This window comes from Squalius cephalus, assembly GCF_949319135.1.
Source record: "Squalius cephalus genome assembly, chromosome: 16".
NCBI classification, from domain to species: Eukaryota; Metazoa; Chordata; class Actinopteri; order Cypriniformes; family Leuciscidae; genus Squalius; species Squalius cephalus.
This window is the reverse complement of record NC_137137.1, coordinates 17700886-17720138: the sequence shown is the minus strand read 5'-3', so window position 1 is coordinate 17720138 and position 19253 is coordinate 17700886. Positions and strand designations below refer to the sequence as shown.

General features: G+C 35.6%; 1 protein-coding gene across 1 annotated transcript in view; it reads left to right on the top strand.

Annotated features, from left to right (window-relative positions):
• The window catches only part of ipo11 (importin 11), a 169761-nt gene that overhangs the window by 41593 nt on the left and 108915 nt on the right, over nt 1–19253 (top strand). The window contains exons 8-15 of the mRNA XM_079898081.1: nt 47–95; nt 4246–4316; nt 4444–4636; nt 5011–5163; nt 7003–7046; nt 8234–8324; nt 10462–10509; nt 12912–13017. Of these exons, the coding sequence (XP_079754207.1) occupies nt 47–95; nt 4246–4316; nt 4444–4636; nt 5011–5163; nt 7003–7046; nt 8234–8324; nt 10462–10509; nt 12912–13017 (755 nt within the window). The remainder of the gene's footprint in view (nt 1–46; nt 96–4245; nt 4317–4443; nt 4637–5010; nt 5164–7002; nt 7047–8233; nt 8325–10461; nt 10510–12911; nt 13018–19253) is intronic.

Below are 19253 nucleotides of genomic sequence, written 5' to 3'. Positions count from 1 at the left end.
CACCTGATACCGATGTTTCATTTGCTATCTGTGTCTCCTTCCCTAGGGCTTCCTCAATGCAGTGTTCGAGAGGCTAAAGCAGTTTCTAGAATGCTGTGAGTATGTTTTCTAATTCCAATAGTGTAACACCATTTTTGGGATTGTTTTTCAGTTTTTTTCTATGGTGTTTTCTAATTTTTTTTTTCTTTTGTTTCAAATACATTTGTCATACATTTTCTTCCATGTTTTTCCATCGACATAGGAATTTATGATTTATAATAGTCCTTTATGATCGTTGCTTGTCAGACTGTACGAACATGATCCCCGCTGTAAGCTGTCAACACTGTAGGATCTCAGTTGTCATTCATGTCAACTCGCTCTGTGTTTAACATCATCAATCTGTGACACATTCAGTGACTGTGTACTGCATTTACATGCAGGATTAAAAATTGTGGCTAGCAAACAAAAACAGTCTCTAGCGTTAATTTTCATCATGGCTTTTCTTAAAAAGAAAACTTGGGGAAAAACAGTGGTGGTTTGTTGTCTCAAGTCACTAATTGTGTTCTCCACTCCTATTGGTTTTTTTATTTGACGGTTGTCGTAGGAGAAGCCACAATGCAGGACTGTGCGTCAAATCTTCTGACAATGGTAGAATTTCGTCTGAGGTCAAATTTGATCGCGTTGGTCATTAATCGGCTGTCGGCGAACATGTCAAACGAGCGACTTCTGATTTTGGCCTAGGATCAGAGGAATCTTTTAGGATTCACAAAATTTGTCTCAGGCGGCCAAATCGTGGCCAAAATCGTACTGTGTGAACCCGGCTTTAGTAAATCTTATGACTTGTAAACACAAGTAACTTGATGTATTCTACCTTTCAAAAGTTTGAGGTTGGTAAGATAATGTTTTTGAAAAAAATATTGTATGCTTACCAAGGCTGCATTTATTTGATCAAAAATACAGTAAAGAATTAGGCTACTTGCATGACAGGAGTAATCGCATGTAAAGATACTTGATTTTACACATATTTAGTACTATTCATTTCTTTGTGTAAAACCTTTTACAAATCACTGAGAACTAGGGTGACCACCCGTCCCGCTTTGTGTTGCAACGCACAGCATTTTCACCCCTTGTCCCGCGAGTCGCATATAGAGAAAATGTCCCGCATTTTCATCAGTCTGTTGGTAATTAATTATCATATTAAGAAAACGTGCGGGTTTTTTTGCCTTTTTAAGAAAGCATTTTATTTATTCTTTTTGCGGCGTAGTTTTTCACCTATATTTAACAGCGCTTCATCAGAAGTACAAATACAACAGCTGTTTTTAAAATCCTACCCAATGGTTGAAAAGAAAGGAGTAAACACGGTCACTTGTTGTGGCGGCTGTCAATCAAAATGTGGAGCGGTGATTCGTTCCATGTGTTCCCTGTCAGAAAACAAATGGATAATTTAGTGAATAAAATTGTTAATTTAACAGAATTTATCAACTTTTTGCCTGCTGTGGTTGTTTTAATTCACATCCTTTCTAAAAATATGAAAGTTTTTGGTTTAATATATTCTTAATATATAAGACCGTCAGTGATCAAATATCATGTTGTTTTATTTGTTCATTATTTATTTTGTTGGATTTTAGTTGGACTTGGTCAGAACTGTTTCAAAAATAGTTATCTGCATGATGCCTGCTGCCTGGGCTCAGTGATGTTGAATTTAAATGACATGTAACATATTACATTGTGATGTAATGGTATTTTTTATCAGCTGAAAGGCAGAATACAAATGTTTGTATTAAGTTAGATTAAGTTATGTTTTAGTGTTGGTAACATGTCCCACATTGTCCCACACAAACTTATAAACGTCCCACATTTGGTTTGTTTGATGGTGGTCACCCTACTGAGAACACCTTTAAAGACTTTTCCCCATGATTTACTGTTAGACTTGTTTTTTGCCAATTCAATTTTATTCAAAGCTATTCCCATTTGGAAAATAAAGTGGTGTGATATTATAGTGGAACTGGATTTAGAGGACTTAGAGGATTTAGAACCATCTAAGGAGAAATGAACATTTGATTTTGCTTGTAGGAGTTTTTAATCCTCAGCCCATTCAGAGATAACAGCCACATTTTATGGTTACAGAGTTCATTATCTGTTATTGAGTGAAGCAAATACATGTTCCTGTTCATTTTTGAATGTCAATTTAAGTCAAATACCCATCTACAATTTAATCACTATAATAGGCCTAAATTCTTATATTCCTGTTTAAGACTGTGCATTTTGAAATTGTACAGGTTCGTTGTGCTTCAATATTATCTTTTCTGCAGTTTAATCCAAAATAATATTATAAGTAATAAGGGTTTGTATGAAAAGTACTTTTAGATATTTCTGATTGAGATCACAAGGTTAATTCTGATGGACTGTCGTTCTTTATTGCTAGAGTATAGAGTGCATAGTCAAAGGCCAAACCAATTTATTTTTGAAAGATCACCACTTCAAAGGCTACAACTAAATTTCTGCTAAAGCAGAAGACAATAATGCCAAATCTGCATGGTTTCACCTGGAGACACTGTGCCTGCTTTTCCCAGGCTTGTCGTTGCATGAGTTATATGTCATCAGATGAGACAGAAGCAAGCTGTTATCTACTGGTGATATCACAGGCAATATGTTCTCCTGGCTGGGCCGCAGGTCAGGTTTCATTCAGCCTGTTGGTATTTCGGGCGTGGATGAGAAACTTAGTTTATGAGCAAACAGAATGTGAAATATCAACTGTGGGCCAGATAAGGTCCTCCAAATAATCCAGGCTTTTTTGTTCTATTCATTTCTTCATTTCTCTCTGCACCGAGAAATTGATGCCCAATCCCCTTGAAAGGTTACCCTGCTCTATCACACTGTATCACGCTGTCCTGAGTGTTGCCTTGCAAGGAAACAGATTAGTCTCTGCGGTTTGGCTGCTGAGAGGAATTATTTTTTCTTTTTTTGGCTTTCGTTTGACTGATTTAGTATGGATCAGTCACCATTTTTTTATCAGAATTGTGAGAACTTGATAACTCACAATTGCGAGTTTATATCACAATTCTGAGAAAAAAAAGTCTTAATTGCGAGATACAAACTCTTAATTGTGAGAAAAAAGTCAGAATTGTGAGTTCATATACATAACTAACAACTGCGAGTTTATATCCTGAAATTATGAGCAAAAAAAGTCAGAATTGTGAGTTCATATACATATAACTAACAACTGCGAGTTTATATCCTGAAATTCTGAGCAAAAAAAGTCAGAATTGTGAGATTTTGGCCTGGTTTCACAGGCAGGGCTTAGATTAAGCCAGGATTAGGCCTTAGTTCAGTTAGGGCATTTCGATTTATAAACATGCCTTAGAAAGTAAACATTACTGGTGTGAATCTTGAGATAAAACAATGGCACTGACATATTTTAAGACTCTTTATTCTTAAGATAAGTTTCTTTTAGTTAAAACACCTCAAACATGCATTTTAGTCCGTGACTATCTTAAACCTTGTATGTGAAACCAGGGGTTTAACTCTCAATTGCAAGTTATAAAGTCTGAATTGTAAGATATAAACTGATATAAATATAAATTAGACATTATGATCAATCACAGTATATTCGTACTATGTGTAAAATACGTTTGATGGCACAATTCACCTTTACAATGAAAATTTTTACACATTTGCACGTCCTCGTGTTGTTCCAAACCTCAGTGATTTACTTTCTTCTGTGCAAAACATAAATGATTTTTGGCACCTCTTTTCCATATAGGCTAATGAAGGTGAATAAAGACTGAGAATGTCAAGCTCCAAAATGATAAAAAGGCACTATAAAAATATCATAAAAAGTAGTTCAGACACCTTGTCTGTGAAGCAAACTGGCAAACAAAAAGCTAACAAAGTCTATAACAGACAATCTTCTCCTCAAGTGAGCAAATCATAGAGAACTGGATCAGTGTAATTTCTGAACAGATCATTCAGATAGGTTTTGAACTATCATAAATGTGCTAAGAAGAGATAGATTAGATTTTCAGTGGATAACATCTTGAATATCGGTCTGTTCCTCATACAGATCAGATCATTCAGATAGGTACTGCACACACATCATATGGGCACCTTTTATGATTTTTTTTTTATAGTGCTTTTTGTCATAGAAGTTTTAAAGCAACATTAGGATGACTAAATAATGATAACATTTTCATTTTTGTATGGAACTATTCCTTATACAAGGAAACTGAAGTATATGTTTTCAGCCTTTCCATCTACTTTTTGCAGGCCGGCATGTTGGTCCAGGCAGTCTTTGCAGAGAAAAGCTTGAGAAGACCATCATTTTGTTCACCAAAGTTGTAAGTCTAAAAGTTCAGTCAATTAAGAGGAAAAAAGAAATAATCTGGGCACTTTTACTTGAGATGATGTGGGCCATGCTGAACTCTTGAACTGTGGTTTAACTTCATGTTTAACGCTCTCTGCTAGTTGCTGGACTTCCTGGAATATCACCCGTGGCCTTTCATCCCCCTTATTCAGCGATCGCTGGAGTTCGCGGTCAGCTACGTGTTCACCGAGGCTGGCGAAGGAGTTGTTTTTGAGCGTTTTATTGTACAGTGCATGAACCTCATCAAGATGATTGTTAAAAACGATGCCTACAAACCTGCCAAGAACATTGAAGGTAGGCAGCCCATCAGCAGCAATGACTTTAGTAATGGCTTTGGCATGGCGAGCCTCCATTTTAAAGTTCTAGCTTATTCGAAATAGGAAATGGATAACAGCCTTTTAACTCATCAAGGACATTTCAGAGTTGGTAGAGGGCAAAAGCGATCCATTGAGATGTTTCATAATGAAATCTGGCTGTTCAGTCATGACTAAGGTTCCCTAGATAGAGATTGAAGTAAACTGATATAAAAATGCCTCCCGTTATATTGTTTTATTGCCTTACTAATGAACCGCTGGAGCACATGAGACATTTTAATGAATGATCTAATATCTTGAACATTACTATATGGATAATTGTATATTGAAGTGATGTTCCAATATGCATTCCAGACAGTAAACCAGAGAGCCTGGAGGCACATAAAATTAAGACTTCATTCTTTACACACCAAACGCTGACGGAGATCGGCAGGAGACTGGTATCCAAATACTTTCTGCTGACAGAGGAAGAGCTAACCATGTGGGAAGAAGACCCAGAGAGTTTTGGTAAATGTGAATTATGAAATCAATAACATATCTAAAGCTGTAAAACTTTTTCTTTTTGTTTTTCTGGGCTGTTTGCCATTTAATCAGAGAGAGACCGTAGAGATGGTGAGAAGAAATGATACACGAGAGAGAATCTATCTGGAATCCCAAATGTTAACTGCTAGATCACATGACCGGAAAAACCAAACTGATGTTAAGCTATTACATGTTTCAAATGATAAGCCATGTTTGCATTCAATGAATGATATGTGAACTCTTGGATTTCCTTCCCCACAGAGGGTTCTTCTAAAGATAATAAAAAATAAAAAAAAGAGTATTTTGAACACAAAAGAAGATATTTCAAAAAACGTCGGTAACCAGACAGTTGTTTGTAGCCATTGACTTCCATTGTATTTTTTTCCTACCATGGAAGTCAATGGCTACCGTCAACTGTCTGGTTACCGACGTTTTTCAAAATATCATCTTTTGTGTTCTGAAGAAATAAATATAACTGAAGAAAGAAACTCATACAGGTTTGGAACAACTTGAGGGTGAGTAAATGATGACATCATTTTCATTTTGAATCCAGCTATACCTTTAATTTATGTGATGTTCAAATACTAAAAATCACCATTCTAAAATCCCATAGGACATTCTTTTCTGGGTTTTAGGGCTTCAAAATGAACCACACTGTTGCAGGTGTTCATTAATCATGACCATATATGGCTCAACCTGAATTTCTGAATCACTGAGGTGAAAGTGGCTATGACAACAGATGTACTACCCATGAACTTAAAGTCATGAAGCTGCCCTTTTTGGCACTGAGCCCTCCATTGTGTCATGTCCAGAGATGCTGAACCGTACCTGCTGCATTAATTTAAGATGTCATTTATTTCAAGGAAATGAGCTTCACAAAGTACAGTTAGCCGTAATTTAAAATCTCTTGGTGTACTTTGCTGGTGTCATTTTCTAATGTATATTGCCGTGGTCCAGTGATTTTTTTTTCTGGCATAGTTGTTGAATCGTCCAGGGGTCCGGCTGTCAAGGCAGCGTAATTGCGATTAATTCAGTGACTCAGCAGCAGACGGAATTGTTCTGGCCTGTTGATGACCAACCCTTAGGAACATAAGGTGACTAGAGATGATAGAGAAGGTGAAATTATCACTTTAATGACCTCCTCTTTAATTGGATCATGGGAGGAGAGAATCCTGCCCCATTCATGGTGTGGAACCAGGATATGATTTCTCATAAAGGCTACCTGATTGATAGAAAAAAATGTTCTTTCATAAGTTGTGAAGGTTGAAAGTGTAGTTCATCAAAACAACGAAAATTCTCTTATCGTTTACTCACCTTTGCGTTATTCCAAATTGGAACAGTTTTTGAAGAATATACAGGCTACTCTTTTCAGTATAATGAAAATGTATGTGGACTGGGAATGTCAAGCTCTAAAATGACAAGGAATCACCATAAAATAATCATAAAAATGATCTAATTGAAATTCAGCTCACTAACTCAATGGTCCAGTCAAAATGGTTAACAGCCTTTGGAGTGGAAGTTTGTCAGTGAATGATGACTAAAATTTTGCTCTGTTTGTCACAAAGCTATCATATGGCTTTAAATGACTTGGAATATTGTGCACAAGTAGGATGATTTTGCTTTTTGAAGCTTGACAGCCTCAGTCCTCCTTCAGTCCTATTATATTGAATAGAGTGGACAGGACATTTTTCAACAAAGTCATAGGGGTTTGTAATGACATGAAGATGAATAACTGGCTGAATTTTTATTTTTGGGTGAACTATCCATTTAAAGTGCATGATATATGTTGTGACAAGTTGTGTTTAATGTTATTTCTTTCTTCAGCTGTGGAAGAGACAGGTGGTGACTCCTGGAAGTATAGTTTGCGGGTAAGTGGTCTCTCTCTATGAAATTTAGTTTGACTGATTTCATAATTATCATTTCTAAAACTGCTTTTTGCATATGCAACATTTCCATTTGCCCGTCTTTTGGTGAACTGCCTTACAGAAAGATGTATTCCAAGGTCAATGGAAGTGTAAGTAAATGCAAAGCGACCGAGTTAAAAGGAACCATGGGTCTGTCTCATTTCTATGGAATTTACATAGGGGGGGCCGTGACTCTACAGGGTCATTTGTTACTGCCCTCATGCGACTTGATTTGCATTACATCTGGCTGCCTACTTAATGTGGCTTTTATGTCCTGGCTTTAAAATGACATTGGCTGACTTAACTTATAACCTCATGCGAAATGTGTTTTACATCACATTTGTCATTTACTCGCTGAAAGACACCGCTGTGGAATCACTTCACCTTCAGGTAATTTCGAAAGGGAATGTCTTAATTATGCATAAGGCTTAAATATTTCTTGTCCTCTGAATGCAAATATTTATAAGCAATATGACTGTTGCACATCTGCCTAGCAGTGGATCTCAACTCGGTGGTTACAACCCAAAAATGTGCCACATGTCTGTTATGATTGTGTTGTGGATAGAAAAAAAAACAGTGCTTAATTCAAATAATTAATTGTAACTAAAAATAAAATTGTGTGTTAAGATAGCGAAGGTGTATCAAGTGTAGACAGCATCGCTCATTATAATGGCTTATATTGTCTTTTGTTGCGCCGCTTGTGTCCGGTGCATATATTTATTTAATTAAATCGCAGCCTTTCTGATTTGATAATCGCGCTAAGCCATATCAAAATTTTGGTTTTTATTTTAATTAATCGTACAGCATTTCTTGGTAGAAGCTAAAATCTAAAATGAAGTCTTTTTTTTTTCTGTGATACTTTTGTGACACTTTTCTCTTGGCACACTTTGCAAAGGTGTGATATTTGACTTCCTTGTTTCCACTGGGTGGTCAGTGTCCCTGCCTGTAATATTAGATGCTGAAGGCCACTGAGTCAGGTCTCAAACCCTGACCCACTTCTTCATTGCACACTATTGATCGTGTTGGCAAGAATGATGGAAAACCAGATGGTTTGCCTTCCATGTGTTTGTGTTGGTGGGTAAATGTTTGTGTTGAAATGTTGTTCCTGCATCGAATGCTCCCTCACATTTTGTTTCTTTCTATCTTTACAGCCGTGCACGGAAGTGCTTTTCTTGGACATTTTCCACAACTACAGTCAAACTTTGACACCAGTACTATTGGAGATGGTGCAGAATCTTCAAGGTTGGTTTTATTTGATGTGTTGATGAATATTACATCAACTCCATCTAGGGTTGGAAAATTGTAGCGAAATAATGAATCAAGTTGATTCTTTCAGTACTTTAAGACTAATTAGACATAACTGTTTACTTAAATATACGCATATTAACAAAACAATGCCAGTTTTATTTATTTGTTTTAATGATTTAATTGGATTTATTTGATTTGATGTTCAAGATAACTGATTCACTTAGTGAGTGAGTCATCAGATTGATTTAAACTGATAATAATGATTATGTTTATTAAATATTTCTGAGAGTATTTAAAAAGTAGTTCATAAGAGTCATTCTAGAATCTGACTAAAGATTGAGTATTTTAGTGCCGGTTTGCCTCTGGATCAGTTTATGAATGTAGATGCTAAGAAACATTATCAGAATCAAGCCTAATGAAAATCATTTGGTCATTTTATAGATAAATAAATACATTCTGCTTGATTTCCAACCCTAACTAAATCTCTGCTGGACAAACAGCTTATTGGTTTGTTTCCCAACCTTGCCAAGCTGGTTATTCTGTTCTTTTTTAAAGATTTTAAATTGGCTTTGGAAAGCTAAACCAGCTCAATACACCTATGACCTGGTTTTACCTGGCTTAAGTTTTTTGTTTTTGTTTTTGTTTTGGTCCAGCAGGGATAGATTCATTACATTTATTAACAGAGAAAAGTGAGCATTTTCATTCATGACTCCTAGCATTCAAGGACACAAATAAATTAGACAATAATTTATAAATAAATTATACAAGTCAATAAATAAAGAAATAATAGACAATAAATTAGACAAGTCGAAGCTTTGAATGTGATGATTAAAGAATCGCTGATCAAACGAAACTCACTGGTTAAATGAGCTGTCATTATGTTGTGATAATGAAAGAAATGTCACATCTGGATCAGGAGTAGTTGAGAACATGGTGAAAAAGGATTCTTTTATAAACTGAAGGTGATTTATCACCAGTTAACACTGCAGGTCCCTTTTTATCTATAGTAATTAACATGTTCGCTTCTTACATGAAATATTTTGAAAAGCCGTTCATGTGTGCTACAAGAGTAGGCACTGAAAATGTGTTTGAATGCCACACGGTTTTTACAGAAGCTCTTTTTGAAGTGTTTCAGCATGGAAGTACTCTCATTTCTAGCTTCCTGCTGACATTAGCTGGATTGATAGGCTGGGTTGACACCAAATGACACATGCCATCAGTTCTTCAAAGCTCTTTTTGTTTCCAAATGAGGGATTTTCTCAAACTTTTTTTGTGAGGGAAAAACTGACAAAGTCACCCGGGGTTCTACTTTAGATGTGGACTTTTTTGATTATAGCCCTGCAGGGCAAATGCCACCTTTATAAAGCACACCCTGCTAAGCTGAAGCGTGTCCACCGCTAGTGCTCCTCTTAAAGCCACGTGTAGCAATTAAGCTCGCACTTTCAGACAAATACAAGGACCATCTGACAAGCGTTACGCTCTCATTGCTTTTGATCTGGCTCCCTAATTAATTAGTGAATGACTCAAATGAGCTTTCTGTGTAAATTAGTTGATTAAAATTTACTATCATGATTAAATTAGGATGATGTGCTAACTGCTAAATGGTATTCTTATGGACATTTCATATAATAATATTTGAGTGTTTTGGCCTGGAATTTAGGTTTGGCACATTTTCATCATTATTGCATTTCCATGTTTTACTAAATTGAAAGAGATGACAAATTGTTTGTTTTTTTGCACATCATGCATCATTATAGTGTGAAGTCATTATAAAAACACACATTCCGATGATGATTCTCATAATGATCCCTCAGTTAATTTCCTAGTCGTGTCATTGTTTTTCTCTTGAGCATTTTCTGTGTTCTAATTATACATGGACAATAAGGAGCGTCCCCCCCCCCCCATTGTCGCTTTGGAATGGCTAATTGTGATTGGCTTAGGGAAATGGGATGAAAGTTTTATTTGTTTATTTTATTACATGCTTTGCTGCTTTTACTACTGCTTGCAAAGTGGTTAAGTCACAATTATTACAGATGTGTAAAGGGCTAGATGTTTCCAACAGGCCTAAAGCACATTGTGTGCAGGTTTCGAGGAGGGAAAAATATCACAATGCTTGCTTTCTCTCTCTCAGGCCCCAGTAATGTTGAGGACCCAGTGCAGATGCTCATGAAGGATGCAGGTACCATCATGCATTACTTACCCTTATACACAACCATCACATCTGAGACTTAAGATAGGGCAGTCAAAAAGTATTTTAAAAATGTAAATAGCAAAAAAGAGATGTTTTTGTGTAAAATGAAGAATAAATATTTAATATTTCTGCTCTAGATTCTGCACTATTGTTAAATCTAGTATTATATACACATGTATATATGCTGTATTAGTATACAGTGCCCTCCACAAGTGTAAATATGATCAAAACTGGCTGTAAAAAATAAATCTGCATTGTTTATCCTTTTGATCTTTCATTCAAAAAATGTGCAAAATTCTAACCTTTCATTGAAGTAAAAGAATTGAAAGTGGGGGTAAATCACATTATGAAATAAATGTTTTTCTCCAAAACACGTTGGCCACAATTATTGGCACCCCTAGAATTTTTTACGAGTAAAATATCTCTGAAGTATATTCCCATTAATATTTACCTTTTTTAGTACACCAGGGTGACTAGGAACATGAAACTGTCCAGCTATGACTTCGTGTTTCACAGAAGTTTAAATATGAGGAAACACAAAGGCCAAATCCCATTAATCATCCATCACAATGAGTAAAACCAAAGAATATAGTCCTGATGTGCAGCAAAAGATTGTTGAGCATCACAAAATAGAAAGTGGCTGTAAGACAATAGCTAAAGAATTGAAAATCCCCATTTTGACCATCAGGGCAATAATTAAGAAGTTCCAATCAACTAAAGATGTTACGAATCTGCCAGGAAGAGGACGTGTGTCTATACTGTCTTAATGCACGGCGAGGATGAAAGTTTGAGTGGCCAAAGACTCTTCAAGGATCACAGATGGAGAATTGCAGAGATTAGTTGAGTCTTGGGGTCAGAAAGCCAAAAAAAAAACCCTAAAAAAAAACCCTACATCCCCACATGTTGTTTGGGAGGGTTTCAAGAAAAATCCTCCTCGCTCATCCAAAAGCAAACTCCAGCAAATTTAATTGTCAGACATGACTGGAACTTCAAACGGCACAGGGTTCTGTGGTCAGATGAGACTAAAAAAGAGCTTTTTGCCAGCAAACACGCTAGATGGGTTTGGTGAACACAAGGATAAAAAGTACCCCATGTGTACAATTTAATATACCATTGGATCTTTAATGTTGTGGGCATATTTTTCTGCTGGAGGTCCTGGACTTCTTGTTCAGATACATGGCATCATGGATTCTATCAAATATCAACAGATAAAAAATCAAAACCTGACGCCTTCTGCTAGAAATCTTATAATGGGCCGTGGTTGGATCTTCCATCAGGACAACGATCCAAAACAAACATCAAAATCAACACAAAATTTTTTTGCGGAGCACAAAATGAAGCTTCTGCCATGACTGTCCCAGTCCCCTGACCTGATGAGTGGGCTGAACTGAAGAGAAGAAGCACAAACATGGATCTGGGAATCTGAAGGATCTGGAGAGATTCTGTATGGAGGAATGGTCTCTGATCTCTTGTCAGATGTTCTCCAAACTCATCAGGCATTATAGGAGAAGACTCAGAGCTGTTATCTTGGCAAAAGGAGATTGAAAAAAGTATTTAATAAAAGGGTGCCAATAATTGTGGCCAACGTGTTTTGGAGAAAAACATTTATTTCATAATGTGATTTCCCCCCCACATTCAATTCTTTTACTTAAATGAAAGGTTAGAATTTAGCAAATTTTTGGGATGAAAGATCAAAAGGATAAACAATGCAGATTTATTTTTTACAGCCAGTTTTGATCATATTTACCAGGGGTGCCATTAATTGTGGAGGGCACTGTATATTATTCTGCTACCTCTTTACATGAAGGTCAGTCTAAGTTAAAGACCTATTTTTTTTTCTGGTTAGCACATGAGTAGTGTAGCATACAATCTTTATTTATTTATTTGAATGTTTTTGTATAATTTATTGTGGTTGTACAGCTGCTACAGCACAAAAGTCAACTGGTGTGTTTATTGTATATGCTTAATAAATACATTGATGGATATAAATATGTATTATGTAATATTTATATTTATCATTTTTTACTTTCCAATTGTTATAAGTAATATATAATATAATAAATATATTACAATTTTGTACTAGATCAATAATTAAATGTAGTCATTCATATTTACAGTGGGTGTGCGTATACACACACACACACACTGTATATGTGTGTGTGTGTTTTTATATATATATATATATATATATATATATATATATATATATATATATATATATATATATATATATATATATATATATATATATATATATATATAATATATCACTAGATCACTATATATGCAAAACTGACACGGACTATGTATACATCTTTGTAAGAAAATCGAGTTTTTAACTTTTAATTTAAATGTTAACTTGTGCAAAAATCAATTGTTTCTCTTTGCAGTGTACAACGCCGTTGGGTTAGCCGCTTATGAATTGTTTGACAATGTGGATTTTGATCAGTGGTTCAAGAACCAACTCCTAGGGGAGCTACAAGTCAGCCATAACAGGTATGATCTAATAAACATCATTAATCTCCTAAAAGCCATTTATACATTCATAAACCTTTGTAAAGAACACTTGATAATGGAATGTCTGTGCAGTATGACATTTGACATCAACAAATTAAACCTCTTAAGCACTGTTTTCTGTAGATGAAATGATAATCAGTTCTATTATTCCAGGAAGTGATGTCACTCAACAGGTGCATTCAAAGAAGCGCCTCTGTGCAGTGACGGGGTCTAACCCTCCTAAAGATAAAAGACTAAAGCTTTCTCTCAGAAGTTTTTTTTTTTATTTTTTTTTATTGCATTACTCCTCTGTGGGCTCAGATAGGCAATTTATCAAAAAGAATGTGGGATGAATCCCAGCACCTTCAAGTTTCTTTCTGTTTCCTATGATTGTTTCTGGAAATCTAGGTTGGTTACATAAAGGTGTACACATTTTAATAACTCTATTTTGGGGGGGGGATTTTTGGCCTCAGGAGTTTAAAATTGTGCAGGATAACATCAAATGCTGAATGCAGACAACCCCTGGAAAGAGCTGATATCTTTCACTTTTTCTCAAGTCTTAAGAACAGCACAAATATATCAAGATTTAGATAAACCTCTCAGACGGGAGCCTAGATAATCTTTACACTGTGCCTCAATGACATTTGCTGCCTCCTTACAATGGCAGTATTATATGAAGGTAAAAGAGTAGCAAAACTCGAGAGCATGTAGATGTGAATTTGAGAACTTGTACTATAAATATTCATACTTGTACGTGAACATTTACACTCACAGCTCCAATGTGAAAACCTGTAAAATAAAAATCTTAAGTTGAATGTTGAAATTTGCATTTGCAGACAATAGTCACAAACAACGTGACATCATCGCATACTGTACAATAGAAGTCCCATTTCATTGGCTAGGCGCCAACCAATAAAACGACTCCTTTGAACACCCCCCGCTCCCACCCCCTTTCTCTCTCGCCGCCACTGAGTTTCAAGTGCACAAGTCAGTTTTTCACCTGATATATCGCGAAAAGAGTAGCAAAAGTCAAGCCGCGAAATTTGAAATTGCAGTGACAGATTTGAGAAGTTGCAAGTGCACAATTGAGGTTGTACTGCGAATGTGAATGTAAGATTAAATGCAAATATATCTTACAAGTTTGTGTCTGTCATTGTATTTCTGTGAATGGCATTTTACACATTTGTGTAAAAAATACAAAACATTTGTGACTACTTGTCTGCAGCTTCAGATTCAGAATACAGGTTTGTGACTATTGTCTGCGAGTGCAAATTTCAACATTCAACGTCAGATTTTTATTTTACAGGTTTTCACAGTGGAGCTGTGAGTGTAAATGTTCATGTACAAGTACGAATATTTATTATACAAGTTCTCAAATTCACATCTACATGCTCACGAGTTTTGCTACTCTTTTACCTTCATAGTGTTATATCAGCTTTAGCTGATGGATTGGTTAAATAATGTTCTTCTCGGAGACTCCTGCGGTGGACTTGATGAGGTCAAGAGAGTTTGGAAGATATGTGGTATCAGATATGTAAAATAAATGTTCTGGAGAGAAAGGTGTTGAAATATTCATTGAAGGCCATGAGGGTTAAGGAAAGAAACTTTGGATTTAAAGAAAAGAACAAGAAAAGGGATTTGGACAGGTTGCTTCGAAAAATGGAGCTTAAAGCTACACTGTGTAACTTTTTTAGTTGATTCTTAGCAAAAAACACTTAGTTCTTTCAAAAATATATGTGCTCATTAATATATATTTACTTTTTTCAAGTAATAAAGTATTCTCTTAAGTTTATAATCTGCCATTGAAAGTACATACGGGTGTGGGGTTCGAATGCCGGTCGCCATGTTGCCCCTCCATCTTGAAACTACATTAGCCAAAGAGGGACATGCCTGTAAATTCAAGCTTCGCCTTTTGCGTTTTTCACTCAGTGACACCGTGACGAATGCGAGGGGGAGATTACTCGCGAGCTCGCGAGTGCCGGCAGATTTGAAAGATAGTGTGGTGTGTGTGTGTGTGTGTGCGTGCGTGCGTACTCACATTTGAAAGAGAGAATTAAAACGTCAACGCGACAGACAAATCAGCAAGACCATAGTCAATATTGGAGTAACTTTTCCCAGATGGAAAGAGCTCATGAGGAGAAAAGATTTTAAAACGGACGCCGAGGTTGCCTGCTTTCTTCTCGACAGGTAATTCAGCCTGTTATTAATTTGTGTAAATTCGAAGTTTTATAGTTGCTTGTCTAACCATAGCATGGTTGTGCATAACGCCAGAACGACCTCTAGTATAACTTCATCCTCGCGTCAATGGTGAAAAAGTATTGTTTACCTTGTAATATAAATCTGTGCTGCGACGGATCACAGGTGATGAATAGTTTTAAAGGCGCAATTTTTTAAGCTATATAAAAAAAAGGACACTGTAAATTTTAGTTATTTTTAATTGCTTTTACTTTGTACACATTGTAACGTTAGCCTAATCTGATTATGCTGGGATAGCCGATTCCAAGGGTGACGTTTACCTCCTGACATCTGTCCTGTAGTTTTATTCATTTTAGACGTATTGTTTATTATTGTCATGGACGAAGTGATAACTGGAAGCCATGTTAATCTTGGAATAATACGGCCACCGCAGGAGTTTAAACGCCCTCGGAATTGAGAGGAACAGAAACTAATTTTCACTGGGTAGTCGTATACAATTTCACAGCTAGATGGGGGTAAAAATCACACAGTGTAGCTTTAAGTATGTTCAGAAGTGCTGGGGAAAATGACTTGACAAACTGCTCTTAATTTAGAGTAGTTAAACTAGTCAAACTACCCCTTCGAAATAGTTAGATACACTTCAAGATTTTCTACATTTAACAATACCTCCTATGGATCTAAAACCAATAATGCATTCCTAAATGAATAGCAAATGGCAAACCGAGTAGGATCTATATACCATGTATAAACTCCATGAAATCAGCCCTGTAATGTTGGGAGAAGAATTCATTTTCAAACCGATGGGACCAGATTGTTTGGTAACACTTTAGTTTAGGGTCCGATTCTCACTATTATGTCCTATTAGCATGCATATTACTAGGATATTGGCTGTTTATTAGAGCTTATAAATAGTGTTAGGGGTAACTCATTACAAGCAACTTGAGTTTTGTAATCAGATTACTTTTTCAAGTAACTAGTAAAGTAACACATTACTTTTAAAAAGCAAATTATCTGAGTTACTTTTTCAAATAAGTAGCACAAGTTACTTTGTTTTCCCATTTATTGACTGGCAGCTCTCTTGTCCCCATGTTAAGACAAATTGAAGTGCAGAGGCGTTGTGTGTGAACATGATGGTTATTGTAGTTCTAGACTAAACGTGAGCGTGCATTTACTTATCTCACTTGCACAAAAAAAAGATGAAATATTCCTCAAAATGAATAAAATCAGTGAAATGCAGAATCAGAATCCTATGCAAACATTCAATAACTAAATATGTTAAATAAAACATACATTTTTATGCATTTAATCTCACTTTATTGACCAATGTACTTGCTTCTAACCTTTGATTCAGTTAAACCATGAGCAAAAATGACTATAGATTTTTTAGTTTTTATTGGTAAATTAAGTGTTAAACTTTTTTCTCCTGCATCCTATTCTTCCGTTATCCAAAATGGCAGCACAGCTGAAAGGTTTGTTTGAGCTGCGCCCTCTACTATACACTTGTGAATTTGCATTTCCTTCAGCCTCAGGCTTATTTCACTTTTGGTGTGAAAGGGTCTTTACATTTGCCCAAAAATATAACTTTTTGTGTTATAAAAAAACAAGCCCTGCCCAGGTGAAAAAAAGTAACGCAAAAGTAACGTAACGCATTACTTTTCTAAAAAAAGTAACTGAGTAATGCAATTAGTTACTTTTTAAGGGAGTAACGTAATATTGTAATGCATTACTTTTCAAAAAAACTTCCCCCAACACTGCATATAAAGCACATATTAATGCCTTATTCTGCATGACCATATTCTACATCCCTTAATCCAACCCAATACCTAAACTTAACAACTACCATATTAACTATTAATATGCAGTAATTAGCAGTTTATTGAGGCAAAAATCATAGTTAATAGTTAGTTAATTATGAGAATTGGACCCTAAACTAAAGTGTAACCGATTGTTTATACCCGTTGGCGAATATGCCATTCCAGGATGACACACAAGTTTTTAATATTAGAAGAAGATCCATCAACATGTTTTTTTCTGTCAAAACCCTTTATCCCTGAAGCATGTTTTATTAGATTGAGCTGGTTTTAACCCTGTGTAAACCTTTTTTACCTCATTAACACTCTTGAAGAAATGTTTTAACCAAATACAGTTTTTAGCAAAAATAGATTGTAAAAACCTGATCGCCAAGAAAGTAGCCAGAGAAGCTGGCATGGTGTTAAACAAACAAACAAACTTAACAATATTCTACATTTATTATCAATTACATTTATTATCAAAATGTATATTGATATCAATTATCAATATACATTTGGCCAATTATTGTAATAAATATTTTAATGTTTTGTATTGAAAAGCAAGATGTAAAGTCCTGCAGAGACTCAATTGGACCATTAAATTGTTTTTTTTTTAACTGGTTCAACTGGCTGAATAAACAGATTTATTAGAATGAATTGCTCTCCTAAAATGCCCACTTTCCGTCACTTAACTGTATATTCATACAAATTATAGTGACGTAGTGGCCGCTGGGATTCGTTTTTAGAAAAGTAGCTCATTCCTTAAAGATAATTTTGTGCTGCTAAGAAATGTAGTTTGTTTTTTACTTTTTGTAATTTACTCCCCAACACTGCTGTGCAATGCCTGATGTCGTTTTTATGTTTTGGTGACAGTTCTGTGGGAGGACAGATACAAAATTAAAAGAGGTAATGAAGATTGTGACTCTACACAAAGCATAATTTGTTACTTTAGAGAGAGAGAGAGAGAGAGAGAGAGAGAGAGAGAGAGAAGAAAAACAGACCTCTGTTGTGGAAGATCTCATTATGATCGCATTTGAAACCATGACCGCCAGTTTCTCCTTCCATTTTGCTTTTGTACGTCGGTTTCTTTCTCCTATTGAGTTAGGAGAGTGGGATTTAAACTTAATTTGCATATTTCATAACATTGATGTTGACATTTAAAGACTCCATGAAATTAAAACTTTTGTGGCTTTTAGATGTTTTGAGGTCATCTACACCACCGTTTAAAAGTTTGCAGTCAGTAAAAAAAATGTATTGAAAGAAATGAAAAGTTGTATTCAGCAAGGATGCATTAAAATGATCAAAGGTAAATAGATAGATATTTATAATGTCACCAAAAGTTTTCTATAATTCTTTTGAACTTTCTATTCATCAAAGAATCCTGAAAAAAGGGACAGTTTGCGCAAAAATATTACGCAGCACAGCTGTTTTGAACATTGATAATGATAAGAAATGTTTCTTGAGCACCAAATCAGCATTTTAGAATGATTTCTGAAGGATCATGTGACACTGAAGACTGGAGTAATGATGCTGAAACATTCAGCTTTGCCATCACAGGAATACATTACCTTTTAATATGTAATTGTAATATTTCACAATATTACTGTTTATTCTGTATTTGCGATCAAATAAATGCAGCCTTGGTAAGCATAAGATACCTCAAAATCATTAAAATATTACAGATTCCAAAGTTTTGAACAGTACTGTTTATGCAAGCATATCTATAAATGGTAGCAAAAGTAAATTTTAGCAGATATACCCATTTTTTCCTGTAAAATGAAACAAAAATATTGATGACTCGTTCTGCACTACATCAATTTGTATAATTAATTCCTGTGTCCTGTGTCCATAAAAGTGTCCTGACCAAACTTAGTTTCAATACAAAATTCTTCAAAAAATGGCAGAAAGCGTCACTTTTTAAGCAATTTCATGCGTCTTTAAGGAAAGAGAGAGACAAAGTCATGAATTTCCAAATTCCACATTTGTTTGTAACCATCCACGTGTTTCATTCTCGTTAGTTTACGCATAACATGCCGAGAGTTTGCTACAGACGATGTATGTGCAAATATGTGCTTGTCGGTAGGCTTTTGTGCGGCTCCAGAGGGGATCAGTCAACCACTCGAATGTGTGTGTTTTCATGTTCATTGAGGCGGTCTCTTGACAGAGCAAGCAAATGTACGCTTGCCACTCTTTAATCAGGCACATTTGTCACTGTCATGATGAGACAGTGTGCCTGAGAAAGCCTCCGAG